This window comes from Homarus americanus, unplaced genomic scaffold, assembly GCF_018991925.1.
Source record: "Homarus americanus isolate GMGI-L3 unplaced genomic scaffold, GMGI_Hamer_2.0 scaffold36734, whole genome shotgun sequence".
Classification (NCBI taxonomy): Eukaryota; Metazoa; Arthropoda; class Malacostraca; order Decapoda; family Nephropidae; genus Homarus; species Homarus americanus.
The window spans coordinates 11,086,131-11,110,833 of record NW_024733126.1 but is presented as its reverse complement, the minus strand read 5'-3'; the positions used below and the strand labels follow the sequence as shown (position 1 = coordinate 11,110,833).

At 39.2% G+C, this 24,703-nt stretch overlaps 1 protein-coding gene across 5 annotated transcripts; it reads right to left on the bottom strand.

Moving 5' to 3' along the window:
• On the bottom strand, positions 1 to 23,006 carry LOC121869352. Of its 5 annotated transcripts, none has more exons than XM_042370679.1 (7): positions 22,657 to 23,006; positions 13,323 to 13,472; positions 9,008 to 9,184; positions 8,612 to 8,740; positions 2,916 to 3,058; positions 2,264 to 2,372; positions 1 to 1,888 (listed from the first exon to the last, which is right to left on the bottom strand). In XM_042370679.1, exons 1-7 carry the CDS (start codon positions 22,805 to 22,807, stop codon positions 1,623 to 1,625), a joined length of 1,125 nt encoding a protein of 374 aa, XP_042226613.1. In that variant the 5' UTR covers positions 22,808 to 23,006; the 3' UTR covers positions 1 to 1,622. The 5 variants fall into 5 exon arrangements, with proteins under 5 accessions (XP_042226613.1, XP_042226614.1, XP_042226616.1 ...); XM_042370680.1 differs by having other exon boundaries at positions 9,008 to 9,181; positions 22,657 to 23,005; XM_042370682.1 differs by lacking the exon at positions 8,612 to 8,740.
• Positions 23,007 to 24,703: the final 1,697 nt, after the last annotated feature.

The window sequence follows — 24,703 nt, the reverse complement described above, 5'->3', positions numbered from 1 at the left end:
TTAGTGGGTGGGTATTATTCTTTTTTTTTTCAAATTTTATTAAAGAGATCCCTCATTTGTTTTGACAGGCCATAAAGTGGTCTACAAAATTACAATCCGGCAAAATCCCAAACAAGTTTCTCGTGCAGGTTAACACTGACAATACTGGAAATGATTGTCACAAACATTATGAAAGGAGTAGCTAATTATTGACAGTACAGTATCAGTAGCTACTGTGAAGAGCAGATGCAGATGGCATTGAATTTGTACAGTTGTAATTTTATAAGAATGTTTGTGTGTACCTGTATGTACTAAATGTGGCTTGGTGTTTTTGTGTACCCTGTATTTGGTTTCATTACTCTTTAAGCGAGAAGCTACTGTATAATTTTAATGTTGTTGCTTGTTAGACAATGATAGCAATAAAATAATGTACAGTTGGGTGTATGTGATTTTCTTAGATGATAGTGAGAATTTTCCAAGCTGAAAATTTACGCTTGAGAAGAATTTGCTTGACTTTCAGTTAATTTCATCACCAGAAAATATATGCTGTCATAAACCTCTATATTAAATGAATGCAAAAAATATACATTCTATTTCCATTCACTTAAAACTTCCCCAATGTCTGATTTTGAGAATTTCATGTAACAGATAAAAGATAATGAATATTACACAAATATCTATAGATACCTGTGAGTGGTAAATATTCAGTAGATTTTATGATTTAGAGTGCATGACAATATTAATGTGTAAATAAATAATTACAGGTACAGTTGCGGAAATGTGTTCCTATGCCCTCTGTGGTGACCGTGTCTCCAAACGGCCAATCTATATGACCTATAGCAAACCTATCTCCCAATCACGTCTGCTGTTACATGAGCAATACCCATTCAATCATAATTACCCGGTAGTGATAATGCTACTGTGACGGTGCCGTTTGGGTTACCACAGGGGGTGTAGGAACACATTTCCACAACTGTACAATACTACCAAGACAATGTTCTGTGTGAATTACAGTTACAGGCATTACAGTACAGTATTCAACCTTACTTAAGCAGTGACATTTTCTAATATAAACTGTCTTACACAAATCAGAGAAATAGATTTCTGTATGAAGTTAATAATAATTAGTTATACTGTACAGTATATACAGTATAACCATTTATTTAACTAAATGCCCAGTACCAGAAGAAGTGCAGATGCTATATTACTCAGACTTTTGTGGGTCCTCTATAACAGCACAGATAGTGCTGCCACATCCAGAACCATCCGTAGGTTCTTTCTAGGTAAGGAGGTGCAGAAGACACTCAAAAGAATCCTGCTGGATTTTCTAACAAATGTGGAACAGATATAATCCTACTTCCAATTTTGGGCAAGGAGGAACAGGAGTCTACTTCAGAATTTATTGTGGGTCTTCTTTACCAAGGGAGGAGCTGGAGCTATCTTCGTTCTCTTGTGGAATTTTTTTTTTACAGGAAAGATACAAAAATACCTTCTGAATTTCCTGAAGATGGGGTAAATAAGCCCTTTTAAAGCCTCCTGTGGGCCCTCTTTATTAGGGTACATACAGTACATAAGCCTTCTTCAACCTCCTGACGATCCATTTAAGAAGGGGAGATGCAGCAGGAGAAGTTCAAGACCTACCTTCAAAATTTCCTGTGAGATCTTTCTAACAGCTCACAGATGTAATACTTCTCGAAGCCACATTCATCAGCAGCATAGAAGTAGTCTGAGGCCTTGACTAAGTAGGTGAGAGTAAGACACCTCCCTGGGGTAGTGTCACCAGGTACCACCTTCCGTCCTGAGGAGTCTTCTCCTGTCCAGTAAGAGGGGTTGAGGGTTACCTCTTTCCCAATGTATGACCACCGCCACGATAATCCTGGGTACAGCCCACCTATCCAATAGCCGAAACCTGCCGGAGGTGTGGGTGATTAAATGAGAAGTATATACTATACAACACACACACACAAAAAGGAAAGTTTAATTAATAACACATCTTGTCCCCAGGAAACTCAAAATCATACCTATTAAAGCTCTAAGAAGTGAGACAAGGTCAGAGAAAAAGAAAAAAATTATCAAAATGGATGAATACAGCATTATAATGGCCCTAATACTTGGCTGTCTATAATAATGAGGATTCTTTTACAGCCAAACTCAGGCAGTGAGGAGTGTAACACTACCTACTGTATATCCAGTGATTGCATATTAGCTTCTTTCGCACCTTTTCATCTACCATGAACTGAGAAAGGCTAAGGATTTACATGAAGAATCATGTTTGTGGGCATACCAGTGGTGGATGAAGAGAGAGAGAGGTGCTGTGCGAGGTCTATGAATTCACGCCTTGTGGTGGGCTCTGCCAACTTCCCTCCAATGGCTGCACATGAGTCGTTGGCATCCTGGAAAGCAGATAATAATAATGAGATGTGTATACATGCATTCTACTCAGACTGAACAAACAATAAATTCCTAAATGTCCTTATTTACCACTTAACCGAGATAATAGGTCAGGGCACAGATGGGGAAGCAGTAGCTTGTGGCAAACCTTAAAATCTCAGCTTAGTAATATATTGACGAGTCTTAGTTGGTGTTCCAAATATACTAGACCCCACACATAATTCAGCTCAGACCTGTTTTGTGTGATATGTTGAAAAGAAGGGTGACTAAATAGGGATACTGGGGTGTGGCACATCTGGCAGGGTATAGCAGGGAAGATGTGAAATGTGACACAGCAGAGAGCATGTGAAGCATGACAGCAGAGAGGATGTGAAGTGTGACAGTAGAGACAGTGTGATGAACAGATAGGGTGTGAAATGTGACACAGCAGAGAGCATGTGAAGTGTGACACAGCAGAGAGGATGTGAAGTGTGACAGTAGAGAGGGTGTGAAATGTGACACTGCAGAGAGGATGTGAAGTGTGACACAACAGAAGGGTACAGTACCTTCCAATGTGCACGGTGGTCACGCATGACAGAGAAGTGGTAGCAGCCATTGCCGATACGAGTGAAGCTGGAGGAGGCACAAAAGCCTTCTGATGAAGGTTTCACCGTCCCCACACGGTCTATACTGCCACTAGGCTGAAGATCTGGCACAGAACAATAATGTTCACAAAATAAAATCATAGTTCCTAAAAAACATTACATGATGTAACAATAAACCTTTTCACTGTACAGTATTAGCTGAAGTGTTAACAATTGTTTATATTAATTCAATTAAAAAACAAGGTATGGTGGAGGGAAGCACCAAAGAAATCACAAACATCTTGAGTACTGTACAGTACATTGGGTTGGTTAATTCAATCCACTAACATTTTGAAACTTTGTTTATTCCATCCTCCGAGCAGGGCCAAAGGAGACAGGGTTATGTACAGGTAGTTACTGTACTGTACTGTACAGGGTATATTCATGAGAATAAAATAAATAAATGGATATTGTTTAAAAATCAGCGACATCAATATCTCTCTTTGCTGGAATCCCTGATAACCAGAACTCTCCAATACCTGAAATTAAAATTGGCTTGCAATTTTTCCCCCTGGGTCTGTGAGTGTGTTTCCGAGGTTGAAAATCGGGCGCATTTTCTGAGAAAATTCCGTAAAATAACCCCCCCCCCCCCCCCAAAAAAAAAAAATCAGGGTCTGGGAGCAAATTCAGGGAATGAAATAATGCGCTAGATCCGGAAAGATTCCGAGGAAATTTTCGCAGTACGGTGACCCCTCGGTTAACGAACTCAATCTGTTCCAGAAGGTCGTTCGTTAACTGAAAAGTTCGTTAACTGAAACCATTGTTTCAATGGGTTTTTGGGTAATTGGTTCCAGCTCCCTGAAAATTTCCTAAATTCAACAAAAATGGTAGAAAAGTTCACTTACTTTGAGGTGTGTATGTAGAAGGCTCCTGGATGATGATGATGATGATGATGATCATGATGGGATTTAGAATGGGGGTGGAGGAGAAGGAAGAAGAGAAGGCATTGGGGTGGAAGAGAAGTCACCCCATGGTGCCATTTCACCCATAAAATTTTAGCTCTCTTGGTGTAATTCAAGATTATTTTCTTTAAATCAACACTGCACTGCATTATATATTGTCAATATGTAAAATATATTTCAAAATGACCAATAATCTGCTTGGAAACACAGAAAAAAAGCATTTAGTTGAAGAGAGTCTCAAGCAAGATGTTACCTCCAGTGAAAACAGAGAGAGACTAACGCCTGTTTGCTGTGTTAAGAGGCTGGATGCCGTGCATTAAACTAGTCACTTTACCTTCAATTATGTTCAATAATTGTTAAAATGACTAAAAAATTGAATTTTAAACTTTTAAAATTATTGAATAGTATAAACTTTTTGATATTTACTAAAATAGTAAGGAATTTAAGCCCTAGAACCGATTAATGTATTGGCGGACTGATACTAAAGCTGGTTGCCCGGTCAGTGCAAGCGAAAACATGTTGAGGTCGGTTCGTAAGAAATTCGTTAACCGAATTTTTGTTCGTTAACCGAATTGAAGATCCTTATGGAAGGCAGTTCGTTAACCGAGGGGTCACTGTACCCTCGAATATCCGGACGAAAGGTGGGGGGACCACCTGTCCGAAAAAAACGATTGTCTGTGTTTTCCGCTGAATGTACTAAATGTATAAAAATGATAAAAGACACCCCCCACATTTTAGCAGGGAGTATTTAGGAAAAAACTCGTGTGTATTTTCCTCCTGTAGCCATAGTTTCCTTAAAATAATAATACAGTACAGTACTAGGAAATGTGAGGAATAAATAAAAATAATACCAATAAAAAATACTGTACCAAATCAGTAAATAAAATCCGAATTAAAGTTTAACACAGTCACCATTTGCATACACTCCCTGCTTCATCATAGCAACAGAGACTAGCTGGGATGCAAATTCCCTAGCAATGCTCCCCACCCCCTACACTCTCCTTCCACTCCCTCACCGAGTCAGCTAACTCATGTGCAAAGAAATGTATATTCCCTTTACGTGTTGGCCCTTAGGACAACTGTAGTACAGTACAGCATTTCTTTTACTTTTTTCACTATGTATGTAGGATGGTGTGTGCATGTAACTGGGCAAAATAAATAAAGTTACGTATATCTACCCGAAAATACATCAACCATAACACCTCACAGCTTGGCCCAAGTAGCCCGGTAGTTGCTGTGACAAGTCTAACCTGGCTAAAATGCCACGATTAATCACTAATAATAACAGTAATCCAGTGATATATGGCAGGGAGTGAGGGGAGTTACAATAGCAGACGATGCTTTTAATTAGCAGTCATTCACACGCTCCCTTTGCCAGGCGTACTATCGAAATACGTATGGGAGAACTACATATCTTGTAGTCTAATTTGAAAACTGTGATGGGCACAGTGATAAACAAATTATATAAACCATACATTTACATACAATAACATAAAAAGAAACATTGTATCGTTACTATAGTTAATGAAATAATATTCCCACAAACAACAATTGACAACTCTATGTTTTTTGCCTCAGGCACCTGTGTCCCTTGTGCGGACATCTTAGTTACATGGGCCTAAGATGATATTTGTTCTGTTTTGGGAATGCTTCTCGGCCCCCCTGAACCCCCAAATTTTGTCCGAATCTTCCAAAATCTGGATTTACCTGGTCCGAACATTCGAGGGTTCACTGAACTCGGAAAAATTACGGGGATGTGGGATTTACCCGGGATTGAGAGAGTTGCCTCTTTACTCGGAGATCTCTCATCCCCGGAAGGGCTTTGTGCACCAATTGTTCCAGCTAACAGGGATATCACTTTTAAATACAAAAATATGGGACAAACACCAAGTGGCTATTTTTTTTTTTTACAGGGATTAGCCCACCCGGGCACAGGTCACTGACCCACATCGTGGCCTGGGGGGCGAAAATGCATTAATAATAATAATAATAATAATAATAATAATAATAATAATTCAGATAAGTGAATTTTTTAATGAAAAATACAAAAATAAAAATAATTATGATATCAATAATAATAACAACACTGTAATAATAATAACAATAATAAAGAAATACAAAAATGAAAAAGTGAGAAACGATATATGTATGTTGTGTTGTCAAAGTGAGAGAAACAATCGAGACTGCAATTGTGTGTAATGAGGCAGAAAGTCAGATCAGCAACGTGGGACTTGGTGACAATTTTTATGATGCCATATGGCAGCAGGGTCTACCATTAGATAGTACTGTACATCATGCTTCCAGTATCTTCCCAGGTGGTAGCACCTCCCTGTTTGGTAGCTTCCTACTACCTATTTAAGTGATTAATAAAACAAGTTTAAAATCATAAATGCACATAGATGAAGAAGTTCAAGTTCTGAGATAAGCAAATAAATGTAACTACAGTACAAAAGAAGAATACAGATTGGGGTACACAAATTTTAATGTGAGAAACAAAATCGTTCATACAAGGGCATATCACTGATAGCAGGTTTTGGTTTTTATTGATCGGCTCGTTAGTGCTTGGGCGGTCAGTCACATCTCTGTTACGCACTGTTGGCAAGTACTGTTGGTCTTATCGAGAACATTTAAAGTCTCTATATGTGAACTGGTGGTAATGTTGGTGGATGTGTTTACAGATAATGGAATAAGATGGTTGGGTGAATAATTGGCCTGTTCAAATAGAATGACCAAAGTGCTCATGTATGCGTATCTTTAAGTGTCTTTTTGTTTTAACAATAATATGCTGATCTCCAGCTAGCACATGCAAACTGATAAATTACTGATGATTGTAGTTGTGTGGGTATCAAATATTTTGTTGTGAAGAATTTTTAAATAGAATTTTGGGTGCTGAATATCATTTTCAGTGAAATTTGTGGGTACAGTAGTGATCATTAATGAGCTTTTAGGTTTATCCCATGGGAAAATTTATTGTACTGTGTAAGGGAATGCAGATGATGTCTATTGCATACTACTGTGGGCCAAGTATTGTTAAGAATTTTGCCAATACTGTATAAGTATTAATTAATCTCTTAGGAAAACCGTGATTAATCCATTAAGGAGTAATGTTACGCATAGGATTTTTTCTGACAATTGTCAAATGATTTTATTCACCCACACAGTGGGTTAAAGAGTAATAACTTTATACAATACCATATATTTAAACTCGATGTCAAGTTGAAAATAGTTAGAACATACCATATATTAAGAGTTCTGTAGGTGAGGATATGACCTAAGTTACATTTCTAATCAATAGGGATAAAAAATGAAAAGTTTATAGTCAACCCAGTGAAAGTACCGGTGTTTTCTGTATGTTAATAGCTCAAAACCAAGTACAGTATGTACAGGACTGTACAGTGTGCAGTTCAGCCTTCCCAAGGTGCCCTCTGCACCCTATAATGTGTGCTCTTGACACCTTCAACTGCAATTTGTCCAAATTCCTTGTTCCCATACTAATACCTTTCACCAATTACAGTACTGTACAGGTTGACAACCCTTTATCCGAAATTCCGAAAACCGAAAAGCTCTGAAAACCGAAAAAAAATTTGTGGAGCAATTTTTTTTTTTTTTTTTGGGTATTAGCCCACCCAGGCACAGGTCACTGACCCACATCGGGGCCTGGGGGGTGAAAATGTAATAGTAATAATAATTATAATAATACAGGTAATAATAATAATAATAATACAGTAATAATAATAATTATTCATAGTAAATAAAATTTTTAATAAAAAATACACAAAAATAAAATAAGAATGATAACAATAATAATAATAATGATAATAAAACTAATACTACTGTAATAATGAAGTAATAATAATAATAAAGAAATACAAGAATGAAAAAAAATATCAAAAGTGAGAAACATGACCTAGACCTATGAATTATTATTATTATTATTATTATTATTATTATTATTATTATTATTATTATTATTATTATTATTATTATTATTATATTTTAGCCCCCAGGCCCCAATGTGGGTCAGTGACCTGTGACTGGGTGGGCTGATCCCTGTAAAAAAAAAAAAAAAACCAAACTCTGAAATCCGAAAAATTCCAAAAACCGAAATGTATCTGGTCCCAAGGATTTCGGATAAGGGATTGTCAACCTGTACTAATAATTTATGTACCCCTGTACTGTTAAAGATTCTTTTAGTCTTGTTAAAAAGCTAGGTAAATGTTATTTCCTTCAACAACAGTGTTATGGCAAGTTTTGATTGTACAATCATTGTTCACCACTTTTCCACTTGCTAAAACAGTTTTTTTGTATAAATGAACTACAGTATTTCCTACTTCAGTACCATAAACTATGACACAGGTACAGATACATTCAAGATCCAGTGCATAACAGAGATATGGCTGACCACCCAAGTGACTAACGAGCTGATCACTGGCGAAGAGGATAAAAGTAAAAATTAAAGTGTGTGTGTGTGTGTGTGTAAAATATATGAATTGCAGTACTGTATACTTGAATCAACAACGAACCTCAGTACAGTAGCCAAGTACCCGGTACTTCTCTTACAATTACTTCATCACAAATAAAAAGACTTTATTCATATCTTCATCAGAATCTTTCAATGTACTGTGCTGTGTTCTGCTCATATAGGTATGATATCTTTTGGAACAATCTAGGCCCACATAGTGTCAGCATAGGAGGGAGTTATGCACTTGGTCTCACCTGAGGTACGCAAGACAATGGATTCCAACAGTGACACCCGAGCATGGAGGTCCTCTAGTGTGTCGGCCATCAGCATGAGGGCCTTCTGTACTGCCGGGGACACCACAGGGCTAGTGGTCTCAACATACTCTGCTCAATAAATTCTGAGTTATTAGGTGCCAGGGATGAAACTTAAGTTGAATAAGTGCAGTGGACGTTTATGTTCAAGTTTTTTTCATCCAAATAGGATCTCGTACATCTAATGTAAAAAAAAAATTCATATCCAGTTTAATTTGCTGGTTGTATAAGTACTGTACTGAAGTTCCAAGAATACTATAGATGCAATAAAAACACACCCACAATTCAACCACTCACATTATGCTCTTACTATGCTCACCACAAAGTCATTCTCATTACCTCCTTGATTGAGGATGTAGAGTGCATCCCTGAGGCTTCCTCTCGCAGGAGATGTCTGCTCCAGGCTGAAGAATCCAGCAGTATCACTCCTGCTTGGTGGAAGCTTTGATTCCAGGCTGGATGACCCAGGAAACCTTATTGTCCTAGATTCAACATCATTTTCCCCTTTGGTTCCTGCTGGAGATGCTGTGTTTTAGTCTAACAGTCAACTACAGTACTGTACTGTACAAGGAAATCCCACTTGTATTACATTTCACATAATGACACTCTCTCTCTCTCTCTCTCTCTCTCTCTCTCTCTCTGTGTGTGTGTGTGTGTGTGCAGGTATTTAGATTAAGTGTATACCTGTTACCAAACATAGAATCTGTAGTTGAATGAATATTGCCCCACTCTTTTTATAAAAAAGTTTAAGAAAATGTATTGTAACAGTAGGCTAGTGACAGCAACCAGATGATTAGTCACTAAGGAATAGACAATACAGTATTCATCTTTACAACTAGTGTATGATGAACACTCTTTATGGATCTGTGGAAGAATGGAGTGCTGAAAAAAATAAATAATTTTGACAGTATCACTGAGGTTGAATGATCCATAGCACGAAATCAGCTTCAATGTTTTCCTAATTGTGAGTCCAGGTACAGTAACACAAGTGACCCATTAAACTCATGATCATATGTCTATGAAAGCGAATGTGTTTATTGTTATGTTAGTGTCATTTACATTGTTATCACCGCTGGCTTCAGCTGCAGTGCTGGCGTGTGATGCCATTAAATCTTTCGACCTGTGACCTCGCCAGATGTAGAAGTGTTTACAGACAAGTCCTGGTTCTGCTGAGTGGACTGTCTTAGACTGGTGGCGTTGGCTGCCCGCCCCTCCATGAGACAGATCGCCCTCTCTAGTGATGCTGTGAAGACCAGCCTTCTCCTGTCCGAGAATTTGTGCTGGGACGATTTACGCAATACAGTGGTCCCTCAGTTAACGAGCACAATCCATTCCAGCAGGTTGCTCGTTAACCAAAAAACTCATTAACCGAAACCATTGTTTCAATGGGTTTTTGGGTAATTGGTTCCAGCTCACCGAAAATTGCCTAAATTCAACAAAAAAGGTAGAAAAGTACACTTACTTTGAGGTGTGTATGTAGAAGGCTCCTGGATGATGATGATGATGGGAATTAGAATGGGGGTGGAGGAAAAGGAAGAAGAGAAGGCATTGGGGTGGAAGAGAAGTCACCCCATGGTGCCATTTCACCCATAAAATTTTAGCTCTCTTGGTGTAATTCAAGATTATTTTCTTTAAATCAACACTGCACTGCATTATATATTGTCAATATGTAAAATATATTTCAAAATGACCAATAATTTGCTTGGAAACACAGAAAAAAAGCGTTTAGTTGAAGAGAGTCTCAAGCAAGATGTTACCTCCACTGAAAACAGAGAGACTAACGCCTGTCTGGTGTGTTAACAGGCTGGATGGCACGCCAGAAACTAGTTTCTTTACCTTCAATTATGTTCAATAATTGTTAAAATGACTAAAAAAGTTAATATTAAACTTTTAAAATTATTGAATAGTATAAACTTCTTGATATTTACTAAAATAGTAAGGAATTTAAGCCCTAAAACTGATTACTGTATTGGCGGACTAATACTACAGCTGGTGGACCGCCAAATGCAAGCGAAAACATGTTGAAGTCGGCTCGTAAAAAACTCATTAATCGAGGGATTGCTCGTTAACCGAAGTTAGGAATCTTATGGAAGGCAAATCGTTAACCGAAATCTCGTTAACCGAGGCGCTCGTTAACCGAGGGACCACTGTACTGTTTTCTCTTGGAACACCATACTGATCTGCATTGACCCGCACTTGTAAGTACAACCTAAGTGATGACATACCCCTAGGTACTGAAATATTGTTGACTAATTATGCCTACTCGTTTCTGCCTAACCTGGAGTAATAAGACAATGCTGAATGAAGCGAAGCTAAGATTAATAGAGTTATGAAATTTGTGTTATGTCAGTATGTCTAATAAATTGTAATTAAGATAAAATTGTGAGACTGACTAACTAATTATGTATCAGATGGATCACCTTGTAATATTATGAACGCCTTCTCTGCAGGTTTTGACCACATCAATAAATATTGAATGCGTCAAAAGACGGGTTTCAATCATTCCCTTCGACTTGCCCGTAACCTGAACGTCCTTAACTAAGGCGTTTACATACATATAACATAAATGTTTATAGTACTGTACAGGTAAACCTCGATAAATGATGTCTCATTCAGTGATATTCCACTTTAACGATGGTCATGAATTTAAACCATCTTGCTATATATGATCAAAAAAATTTGCTTTAATGATATCCATTGAATATCCATCGCTATCCATTAATTTGAATTTTTCTTTTATCTCTAGTGCAAACTATAGTTTGTATACGTACACTCAAATTAATTGCTGTCTTGCAAGGATGCCAGCAATACAATTTATATTTTTCTATGTCAAGTCAGTGACATTTTATAAGGAAACAAAATTTTACCCTATGCACCACGCATCTCTCGCTGCATTTGTCAGCTGCAGTAATATCTACCTGTGCGGCGCCACGCGGTCAACCCGCGCACTACAGTCCTGCTCTCGGTACTTTATCAATCGCATCTTCCCACCATAGCGTAGCTCCATGATAATCATTCAGAATCGATAGCTGTACAGTATGTACATTTTGCTTATCGTTATTTTTTTGTAGTGAGAGGATAGCACTGTGTTACAGTGACCATGAAGTGATATTTTCTGTATTTTTGTGACTAAGGTGCTATGCCTTTGTTGTAAAAAATGATGTACTGTAGAGCAGTGTCGGCCACTATCATTGTCTTTATATTATCGTTTGCTCTGTTTTTGTGACTATGAAGTGTGTGGTGTAACTTTGAAAATGTCTGAGACGGCCAAGGCATCGTGAACAACCATGTCCCTGAGGTGAAGCTTGACATTGTGACACAGCACGAGACTCCCCAGAGGCTGTGTGGGAGTCAGAGTGACATCTTCACTCCACCAACAAGAGTCCCCTTAGCCTCAAAGGGGACATATTATAATGACCAGACTTGTTCTCCATGATGTGGTGAGTGTTATTTAATTGTTTCTATTGATTTTGTAAGTGTAAGAATTTTTTTGTTGGTGATACATGAGTGTTTGGGGACTGGCTGGGAACGTATCCCATTGAACCCCATGTTATAATGCTCCTGTAATGATTGTTTATTAGACCGTAGCTTACAGCCCAGAGAAGTACAACACATATGTAGATGTCCATGTGTACATCCTCGTAAGTTGACACACCCTACATTCCCTACAGTAATTAAGGTGAGATTAAGACCTGACCCAGAGTTCTCACCGCCACGCGATCTTGACTGTGTTGCTCAAGAAGCTAACCTCCAGGACCTGGGCAAACACAGCAGTCCAGACCTACCCAGTTAGTGTTAATTAAGAGAGGTCATCTGCCGGCATGTCTCCGCCAATATAAGGGGCCTACAGCTCCTTCCCAGGGAGAGACAGGACTCGGAAGAAGATAGGAGTCACGCTCGTCACAAGTCGAGGTTGGGAGGGAGACTTCCCTCCCCAGCTAGCCAAGTTTCCCACAGGAGACAAGAGTCCAGCAGCACCTGTAGACCTTCCCCAGCCCCTGGGCCTCCCTCAGGTCACACGTGAGTCATTGTCAGAGCGATCCAAGGGTGAGTTACTTACGGTGGGAAGTGTATCCATTTCATGTTTGTGTCCGAAAGTCATTGTCTATTAACATAAATATAATGATCTATTGATGTGTCCATACCATTGAGTTAACTAATAAATATCTGTACTAAAATTGGTGTTTAGAAAATTCCCCCTAAGAATATATATTAAGTTAAATAACTAACCCGCCACGCTACCAAACTTTCCTTACTTTACAATCCTACAACTATAAATTATTCCTTACTTGTAACTCTTAATTTACCCTAATTACACTCCCTATCTATGATATTTCACTTAGCGATGGCTTTTTTAAGAACCTAACCCCATCGTTTATCGAGGTTTACCTGTACATAAAACGAGAATGAATTCCAGTATTAATGAAACAATATCATGAAAAGTTACTAGGTACAGAAACTTGTGTTGAAAGTGTAATTTACATAAGCAGCAAAGTTCTGTAAATGCTATACATTATATAAAATTTGTAAAGGAGATTAGTGTTACAAAAGTAACTTACCAATGTGAATGAAGTTTTAAAGAGGCGGTCTAATGTTAATTACAATAGTTAAACATTTAAAGAAGAAATCTATGTTCATGTTAATTGGCACTGACCATTGTAGCAGACACACCAGCTGCTGGGGAAACTACCATGGTAGAGGATGGCGGCAGCACACCCAGGGCAGCAGAGCATGGAGCCATCAGGCGCCCGTGTGTAGTGGTCCGCAGGACATTGCGAACACCCAGACCCCTTCACACACCCACCTGCAAGGCAGCACAAGATCTTGTTAGGGCTTGGGGCATATTTTTCATAGCTTGACTATAAGTTAACACACTTCATGAAGTGGGCCATTATTTTGTGAACCTATCCAGTGGATTAATCCTAATTACATAAGAACATAAGGAGTCTGCAATAGGCCGGTTGTCCTGTGCATGGCAGCTCCTGTCGAGAGTTACTACCACTCTATCATCCATGAATCTATCTAGCCTCCTTTTGAAACTTTCCAGAGTTCCCGCACTTACTACAAAGTTGCTAAGCTTGTTCCACTCGTCCACCACCCTATTTGTGAACCAGTTTCTTCCTATCTCCCACCTAAACTTATCCAACTTGAATCCGTTGCTCCGAGTCCTATCCTGCTCGGATATTATAAGAACTTTATCTATATCCTCTTTATTGATTCCTTTCACCCACTTAAATACTTCTATCATATCTCCCCGCACTCTTCGTCTTTCTAGGGAATGCAAGTTAAGTTTCTTTGACCTATCCTGATATGGAAGGTTTCTAAGTCCCGGAATCATTTTTGTCATTCTTCGCTGCACCGACTCTAGTGAATTTATATCCATTCTATAATAGGGGCACCAGAACTGAACTGCATAATCGAGGTGCGGCCTGACTAGCGCAAGATATAGTTGCAATAAGACCTCTGCACTCTTGTTACTTACACTTCTAGATATAAAACCCAATACTGTACTCTGTTTGCCTTATTTCGAACATTAACGCACTGTTTTCTAGGCTGTAGGTCCGGGCTTACAAGTACCCCTAGGTCTCTTTCACAAGTCGACTTCTCTAGGTTGATGTTGTTAAGGCTGTATACATTATAAGTATTTGTTCTTCCAATATTAAGTACGCTGCACTTGCTGGTGTTGAATTTCATTTGCCATTTTTCAGACCACCCCTGCAGTTTATTTAGATCCTCCTGTAATGCATTTGCATCCTGCCCTGAATTAAAGGATAACCCATTTAAAATGTCTATAGGACTATCCATACAAACCCACCTATGCTGTAATAATATAGTCAGGGTAGGGGAGGTATAGCATAAACTTAAATTTTAGAGAACACGTACCAGTACAGTACATAAAAAAAATGATAAATTAAGAAACCCTTTAGCAAGACATAACATTAGTTCACCTGTACCAAACAACACCGTCAAATACCGTATATCAATATACTTTCTCTAAGTCGTAATGTTCAACAACACAGCACCATTTCAGGCCATGAACACGTTTGCATATGTCCCAGTTATCGATAACATAGTCCGTTAACTTAAGGTTCACCCTGTAGCTCATGTGGTCCATCGTAACAACACTTCATTAGACGACAAACACATGTATTGGAGGATGCATGGGACGCCTCTAATACCATTCAACTCCCACCCCCAACGGGCTTGTTCCCAGGGGGGTTCTGAAGGGCATATGCCCTCTTAGACACATGGGTCTGACGGTACATTATCATTTTTCAGTCTACATAATTGAAATTTCCAGTTATCAATGACGATAGACAGAACTGTATATTACTTAATTTACTGTCTATCCTCAAGCCAAATATTGCACCTACATGGAAATGTATGTGTGGCAGGGTAGGGGAGGGGGAGATGGGTGAGACCTGAGCAGAATATTTTCTAGACTGTATTCACCCAAGCACCGACGACTGCTTAAGACAATATTAGTGAATATGTGCCCTCAGAGTTCCAGGCTAAAGTTAGTTGATTTATGCAAAACTTGTTGGGTTGCTCGACATGATGCTTTAGAGGTATTTGGGGAGCTGTTGTTGAAACTGCAAAATATCATGAGGATAGAGACAATTTCTAAAGCAAAATCACTGTTCCTTATAATTATACCATTTAAATTTTAGGTGTCATTTACTGTGTGTCACAATGCACTTCGTTATATAAAATCCTTGAGTGCAAACCTTCAAAGATGCACTATTGACATCTGTACAGCTATGTCAGAGATAAACAGCTCGTCAGTGGCAAAGAGGATAAAAGTAAATTCAAATGGTAATGTTTATCAAGTTGGTGTCACTTGGTACACGGAAGCTGTTGCCTTAGCTGAATAAGTCGATGCCCATAAACCATCAATGCCTTATCAAAACTGAAGGCAAATTAGTAGGTCTAACATGCCAGTGTTTTCCCATAGAATATTTCCATCGCACCATCACCATTCCTTTAATTAACCATTTGCTCTGTGACCTCGAAACTCGTTTCTCACTAGCTTAACAACATGCTGTTCTGAGGTGCTCTCTTATTCCGTCTTTATTAATGAATGACTCAGAGTGAAGGAAAGGGGGTCTGAAGTACAGAGAGTCAAAGGTCAGTGATCCTACTTTACTCTATCCTCTTTGTCACGAATTGGCCCATTACCCACTTGGGCATTGTTGGCAAGTACCCTGCATGTACTGGTTCCAGGATGTATCCGTACTTGCGCCAGTGTTCGTTAAGCTTGGTCTTGAAAGAGCTCACATTCGGTGCTGTCACAACACTGGCAGGTTTTTCCAAGAGTTCACAACACACTCTTTAAAAAAATTTGCCCTGACAGTTTTCTGAACCTGTGGCTTCTTCAACCTTAAGCTGTGACCCCTAGTGGGACAGGCATCCGCCAGCTCAAGGCATGAACACTCGACTGAATAATGTCCTTTGATGTGTTTATAAACTTCTATTAAGTCACCCCATGCCTGCCTATAGTATAAGCTAGGCAACTGCAGGTGACCCTCCTTTGAAAGTTTTCAATCAACTGACAGTCTCTAGCATACTAGCATATCTCGGGGACCAGGCAGGATGGCAGTACAGTACAATACTCCAAACGGGGAAGCACCTCACTTAAGAAGAGCATTACGAGAGAATGACTATCAAGTATTGGTCCGAGAACTTCAGTTCATTGTCAACATATACACCCAGGTCCTTGATCACATTTGGTCTCTGTTAATGGTGTTTCTTCATCATGTTGGGACATGTGATACGCCTCATTACTGTTGGTATGACCTAGGTGCTTCCTCATGCTTCTCATGACGTTGAATCTTAACAAACCTTCCTTTAACCACTCGTGTAACTGAAAGAGACCTTTGTGTAGCTCTTCACAGTGCGTTTGGTTCCTTGAATAAATTGACATCATTCAGTAACATTTGTATGGAAGAGTGTATAGCTTCTGGTATGTCATTATTGGAACAAACAAAGAACGGTTCCAATACACTGCCCTATGGTACCCCACATGCCATGAATACACATGTGAATTTTGTGCCATTAATCACCACACACTGCTTGTGGTCACAAAGTAAGTCTCTGATCAAGGCTAGGACACACCCCCGAATTCCGTACCCATCCGGTTTAATTTTCATTCTTTCACTGTCGAAAACCTTGGCAAAGTTCAGATATATATAATTGATATTGTCACCACGCTTCAGGATCTGGGTCCAAACATCCAGCACCTTAAGTAATTGCGTCAAGCAGGAGTGTACTGGCAAATAAATATTTGGGCAGTCCTTTACTAAGTTGTTTTGTAGTAAATGTTCCATCATGGCACATCTTATAATGCTCTCTAGTACTTTACACACTTTGCTGGGTATGTTATGTTCATCCCTGCATCTGCAGAACAGGATTTTAAGTGGGTCACCAAGATTGTTACACAACTCTATTAGCACTCTGGGGTACACGCTGTTGGGGCCCGGGCTCTTATGAACCTTTAGCTTTGAAAATTTGTTCCTAATACGCTCCTGATAACATAATGTGCATCAGCGCTGTACCAAACCATCTTTCCTCAATTGCAGGGAAATTGTTCACATCCTCTCCTGTGAAAACTGATGACATTTTTTTTAACCTCGCTTTGTCCTGAACTGAGTCTGCATAACTACCATCAAATATCAAATCTAATATGAGTACAATGAAAGACAAAAGTCATGTCGTGAAATTTGGTGAAAACATAGGCTGAAGGGCTAAACTTTTGGTGCGCTCTGCCTTGTGGTAGGGGGCTCTCATAATGTTTCAAGAGTTATATTTAATCTTCGGACAAAACCGCGACACGACTTTTGTCTTTGAATGTACATGTGTTTTTAATTATGATTTTGTGTAATGGTAGAAAGCCTTTGGGTTTGACTTTACCTCGCTTGCTATCCACCTCTGCAACTCTTTTTCGGACCTTCTACACTTTGACTGCTTGGTTCCTGGACCTGGCATACACCCATATGTCCTGTTCATCATTTGTCGCAACTCCTCTCTCACATTTATGAAATTTCTTCTTAACTTTGTCAACCACTAAGTGGTTCTTGTGTAAGTTCCCTCGTATACTGTAGCTATATTTATCAGTCATATACTGCATTACAGGGTAGTATCCAATTTCTTGTTTACCAGAAAGTCAGGCCAGTGAATACCCCACATCTCCTCCCTCATCCTGTCGTAATTGCCACTGTAATATTTGAACCTTGGCCTGCTCTTACCATGTTAAATCTGAAGGACAACGTCACATGATGGCTGGTGCCACCGGGGGCTAGATATTCCAGCAGTTTGGGTGTTTGTTCTCCTGTAGTATAGGGAGTCGAATATTTCACATGTTGGAATAGAAAATTGTCTCATAGTTTCTACAAAAAGATCAGCAGGATTATTAAGGTCATTTGGTGTAGTTTCATTCCTCCAGTCGACTTCGCCATATTTAAAGTCCCCCATGACAAGGAGGTGACTAGGGTTTAGTGCCATTACATTTGTCTACTAAGACCCAGATGGATTATATTAGATTTATTAGTTGACATTTAGGATATCTGGTAATGTTCAATTGACAGCACAATTTTGTAGACTGAAGAAAGATAATGTTCATTCAGTAAAATCGTTATATATGTTCACATTGATTCAATATGTCCACTTCAGAACTATAAGTCGTGGACAGCCGCACGGAACCTAACACTAGTGACTCCTGACAATGAGGAAAATCATAAGTTAAAATTATAAAATATATATATATATATTTATATATAATTAGAAGTTTAAGTTTATAAATAATAATTATAATAAAATACTACCTGTATTATAAAAATCTCCTGCGGTTAAGTATACCCCAATTGCAGTTAAAGTTTCTCATTACCCGGGGTCACTACAGTGTAGGTTCCGTGCGGCTGTCCTCAAATCAAGACTAGTCCTCAAGTGTACAGTAACACACACACACTGTCTGCCCACCTGTGTTAGATATGTTTGTAATGAACATAATGTACAGTAGTTTCGGTTCGGTTGGTATTTCTGATTGTGAGTTGCACCTGCGAATAACTGATAACTATGATAACCAAACCTAAACTGCTGTACATTATGTTCATTTCCAAACACATCGGACCCAGGTGGGCAGATGGTATTTTCCTTTTGTGTAGATAGCGCAGTATGCAACCAATATACATCGCTCGCATATTACAAACTTTTTTTTACGAAGACAGTGCAGGTATATGAAAATGGAGTATAGTTATACAATATACAGTTGCCTTAAAGATTCCCCTTACCCTGTGGTGATGTTTACATAAATGTGGCAGGGTCGCAAACTTATGAATGAATGGGTAGTAGCACTATATGAGGGTGGAGCACTGTAATATTTGTTTTTCACAATCGTCTAGCCAGACGATTTTATTCTGGTTAACGCCAGATGATTTTATTCAGCTTAGAAAGGACCTCTGCTCCCTTAAAGGTTGACTCCTTAATAAGGTTCATCTATATTTTTTAATCACAGATTGTATAATGAACAACATATTGGGGCATAAATTGCTCATATAGAATTATTGGATTTCAAGGGTAATACAGTAGTATAATATCTGCCAAGTGATTTACGAAGTGGGTTACAAATATTAGGACAGACTTGATGTAGACTTTTCTCAGTTAAAACAATTACCAGATTTACACGGCCAACAAAATCATAAACGTTCATAGTAATAATTATAAAACAACTCAAATCGGTAGGAACAGGTGGTTTTGTTCTCAAGAAACCTCTCACGTATGAGATACCCAATATAAGTCATTTAATGAGGTTGGAGTGAAGGGTTGGGGGGAGGGGGTCTACCGGTGTGGGGTGACTGACCCAACTGAACTCGTGGCTATCACCGCTAGGCTGTCCAAGGCCTCCTCTAACCCATATATCCACATATTCATATTTATATATCTTATTCCTTTCACCGTTTCATTGCTTTGTATTATTACTATATTATATCATGCACGAATTTTTTCCACATATGATTTCTGAGGGTTTCAATTCTTTGAACCATTCTAGGATCTATTGCGTGATACACCAAGGCACCAGTGTCCCTGTGTGAAGACCCTCCCTGGTTTGTGATTATCATGAATTTCAGATTTCCTTGAATACATTTTATTTTTAAAGCCTTATCACTCATATTGATATTCTTCCTTATTAGAAACGTGTATTATTTATACTCGTACAGTATTGAGTTTATACTCCAACATATATTTATCATTATTGTAACACAGGTAAATTAAGTGTAGAAAGTATAGGGAGAATATTTAGTTGTTGGATTGTAAAGTGAGGAAGTCTGGTAGCGAGGCCGTCTAGTTATTTAACTATTAATATATTCTTAGGGGAAATATTTCAAAACACCAACTCTAAGTACGGCTATATATTATTCAACTCAATGGCATGGACACATTAATAGATCATTATATTTACACTACTATACAATGACTCGGGCAACAAACATGAAATGGATATACTTCCCACCTTAAGTAACTCACTCTAAGCGATCCATTAGAGTCTAATGGATCGCTCTGACAATGACTCGGGTGTGACCTGAGTGAGGCCCAGCGGCTGGGGAAGCTGCAGCTGGACTATGTTTCCTATGGGAGACTGCTAGCTGGAGACTCGGTGCTGGGGAGGGAAGTCTCCCTCTAGGAAGGAGCTGTCGGCCCCTTCCCTGTTACAATAATAATCCGAATGCCTCGTGGAAGGAGCTGCAGGCTCCTTATACTGGCGATGGCAAGCCGGAAGATATCGTCACTGATCTGAGTGTGTCTGGCCAGGTGATCGGTGTACTAGCTGGAGGGTAGCTTCTTGAATAACTCGGTCATGTCGCCGGGTTAGCTAATGACGCGGCGGAAAGAACTCTTGGCCAGTGTGTTTCCCCAGGTGCCTGGTCATGTCGCCAGTCGGTAATGCTTCCTAATTATTACCACCCGGGTGTGTCTTGTCCAGGATTAGTTTCTTTAACACGGTCATAACGCCGGGTTAACTCAGGTACCCTGAGGCCGTGACCTCTCTGGGGTCAGGTCTTACTGTCACTTCTTTTTTTTTCTTTTTTTACGGGAATTAGCCCACCCGGGCACAGGTCGAACGACCCACAGCGGGGACTGGGGGGCGAAAAAACAAGAACAGAAAGAAATTAAAAAAGAGAAGAAAAAGGTTATACTGTGTTAATCTACAACACGAATATGCCAGAAAACCAGCCTTTTATAGTGAGACAGATTGTATAAGTATGGAAACACAGAAGAAGACAGAGCATTCCACAGTTTGGCTGTGTGAGGAAAGAAGGGTGTTCTATAACGGATTATTCTAGTGTGACCGACATCCACAGAGAAACGGTGGGCACCGTGGGCTAGACGTGTGTTACGAGCCCACGGCCTTGCCGGCGGTACACAGGATGCCAAATCCACCGAACATTGCCCGTTAAAGTACTTGTAAAAGAGAGAGAGAGAGAGAGTGAAGCAACATTCGGGCGAAGAGAAAGGGAAGAGAGATAGTCGAATAAAAGAGGAGAGTTAATAAGACGAAATGCCTTTGATTCCACCCCATCTAACAGTTGGACAGAAGAAGAGCCACCCCAGATATGAGAGCAGTACTCCAAGTTAGGACGAATGAATCCCTTATATACTTGAAGCAACTGCTCAGGAGTGAAGTAGCTACGGCATCTGTACAGCATTCCCAACTTTCGGGAGGCAGCTTTAGCTATGTTAAGGATGTGTGATTTCCAGGACATATTGGAGGAAACGGTGAGGCCTAGCATATTTATTTCAGAATTTGACAGAATGATAGCGTCCTGAAATGTAATTAGGGGGGGGGAGATCATCTAATTTAGAAAGTGTAATTGGTAAATAATGAATTTAATTAATATTGAATTTAACCAAGTTTCTGCCTCCCCATTCGGAAATGCTGCACAGATCTGCATTGATAGAAGTCATGATATCAGCTCTAGGAACAGATCTAGTTTGAGAGTTAGGAGGAAGGGGAAGAAGAGTGAATAGTAGAATCATCAGCGTAAGAATGGGTAGAATTAGTTGTAGTGTGAAATAAATCATTGATAAAAAGAAGGAAGAGAGTAGGTGAAAGAACAGAACCCTGTAAGACACCACTCTTGGTAGAGAAAGAGCGAGAGATCAAGCCCTCGACAACAACTGCCATATTGTAGTATTACTGATACGTAATTTGTCTTAGTATGCCTTATTGTGGGTAAAAATAAGTGTATTAAATGCATCCTCCGAAAGCGTCAATTTGCTACCAGAGTTTAACAGTTAATTCATGTATAAGATTTCTGATAAACTGCGTGCTTATGTTTGAAATAATAAATGAATGTATCTTTATATAATTTAGATAAATGTCTTTCCCGTCAGAAACGGTCATCCAAACGATTATTAATAAACTCATTTAGAAATACATCATTACTTCAGGACAAAATCGGAAGGGTTTGCAACAGCGAATCAGCTGTGACTCTTGAGGAGGGGGCGGGGCGAGGCGAAATCATGATAGTAATTTTGATTTATCATTTCACCATTTATCTTACTAGCCGTTTGGTCTTTTTTTTTATGAACATTATTGCCCAGTGTTAGTACAGTAAGAAACCGGAGTATCTGGAGGAAACCTACGATGTTTGGATAACACCCTACGCACCTTAACCATTTGTTGTTATTGAAGAATTCATAGGGACGTTATAAAAAGAAATTGGCTAAGACGTTGGAATGGTCAAGAGTCTCGCTCCTGCCCCTCTAGCACACCAGACAGCTGACCCACTACCCCTACCTTTGTGGGTGGGGTGGTGGGTCATTGTCAAAGGTCAAGGTCAATATACAGTAACTGATGAACTGGCTCTGCTATACTGGGCACAGGCGTAGACGGAGGTTAGAGTGGAAAACTTTAAGTAATGCCTGGATACGTCACGCGAGTAGAGCTGTATCGACCAGAGGAACTACGGTATGTCAACAAGAATACTTACTGCTAAGTTTGAGCTGTTCGGCCCGTGTGTGGTCCACCCTGTGTGCCAAGATGACCACACACAATAAGAGCAAGTAGCGTAGGGCACCACACCTCATACTTGTACGTGAACTTTCTACACACCTTAGTTTGTCATGAAAGCAGTAGTACATACTCAGAGCAATTCCTTTATACGGTTATAAAGGGAAAGTGTCAAGCTTATCTGACATACTGTAGAAGTACACTAACGATAGTAAAATCATTAATTCACGAAGTAACACAACGTACTTTCGGTGAATCTCTTGTCTACACTCGGGGAAATCCACCCAACGCATACCAACACGACCGAGAGAAGACTAACGCGGACACGAGCCACGAGGTTGTTTTTGTGGTACGTGGCTGCCCCACATCGAGCCTTCAGTTGCCACATGCTAATTTCAATTACGCGAATATGTATACAAGTCCACACACTTAAACTCATTTATTTCATAATTCCATAACTCCTGTAAATATATCTAAAAGCGACCTAGAACAGTTATTAGATTTGTATCAACAGGTACAAGTAGTAATAATATCCATAAACACCCTACATGGTAGCACATGTTGAGAAACATGAAGAATGAATTGGCTTGAATCGGCTTTTCCCACCTCCTTTCATAGTGTGCAGTGACAAGTGTTCACTGACTTTAAGCATAAAGGGAATCACAAGCAGCGATTACTACATAATGCATTTCTCAGTGCATGTACCTGTATATGAAGTAACCAGCATAAACAGCGTTAACCCCTTGTGTGCGAGGTCTCTCTCTGCTGAATAAAACCATTAGCCAAATAAATTATTAAAGACGAAGTTACGTAGTAAAGGGGTTAAACAGTCGTGTCGCAGGTAAGTGTCCACTTGGGTTGGAATATTAATATATTTAGTAATACATAATAAAGTGAGTAATGTACATTGGACGAGTCGTCAGGTCTGTAACCAGAGCCTCACTTTCACCTCTTTCTTCGTGGATGGAGGCTATTCTCCTTCCTTCACGCTTATGGAGTCTATACATATCTTATAACACCCATGAGGATGCTTCCATAACAATGAAAATAGTGGAGTATTGTGTGTCGGTGGTATCGCGCGTATCTTTCATCTTGGTCATGGGCCAACATGGGAAGAGTCACAAGGGTGTTGTTATCCACTCCAAATATCATGTTTCCTTCGGATATTTTAATAAGGGAAACAGCCAATCCATGTTTTATTTTCTATAACTTGCGTAACCAGTTTTAAAGTAAAATAGATATAAAAATGGATAGGTTGTAAATTAAAAAGTGAGCGGCGCGTCCCCAACTTAATGATGTACGCGCACAAATTGTAACAACAATTCCAATTATATATAATTTGAGAACATTTAGTTATCCAAATAATATTTAAAGATAAAATGTATTACAAACTATAATTGTATAGTGATTTAACCTTACTAAATATAATTTAAGTATTGATTGGTTATAAACGGCTGCAAAATACGTTGAGTGAAAATTACCTTTTTCACTGTAAATTCACTAATTACAATGGAATTACAAAACAAAACTACTAAGTTATCCCTGAAGCAAGTCTATCGTATTTTAGGTTTAAACGGACGATTATCATAAAATGAATAATAAGCCGGCAGTACACCATGTTTAGACACACATTATGGAGGATGATAAGTGAGGCACGCGTGCCAACATTCACCTCCTATACAATGACGTCACAATGCTCCCATTATATGACCACAACAATAACCCGACACACGTACACAACAGAGCCGTGTCGACATCCGGTAACTTCCGCTGGACTTGGGTCACGTGCCATAATGACTATTGCCAAGTATGAATACTGTTATTATGCATCGATATGATTATTTGTAATTAAGAATGTTCTAATTATACATCGGTCTAGAACACGTCTAATTATATCCCCGACCGAATTTGCGGGATCATCATCTCCCTCTACGAGTCCCATGTCTTTAGTTACCTTTCGTGTGAATGCAAACACTTTTATGGGGTTTACAGCTTTTCTAGAAAACTGACACGGACCTTGGTTTCCC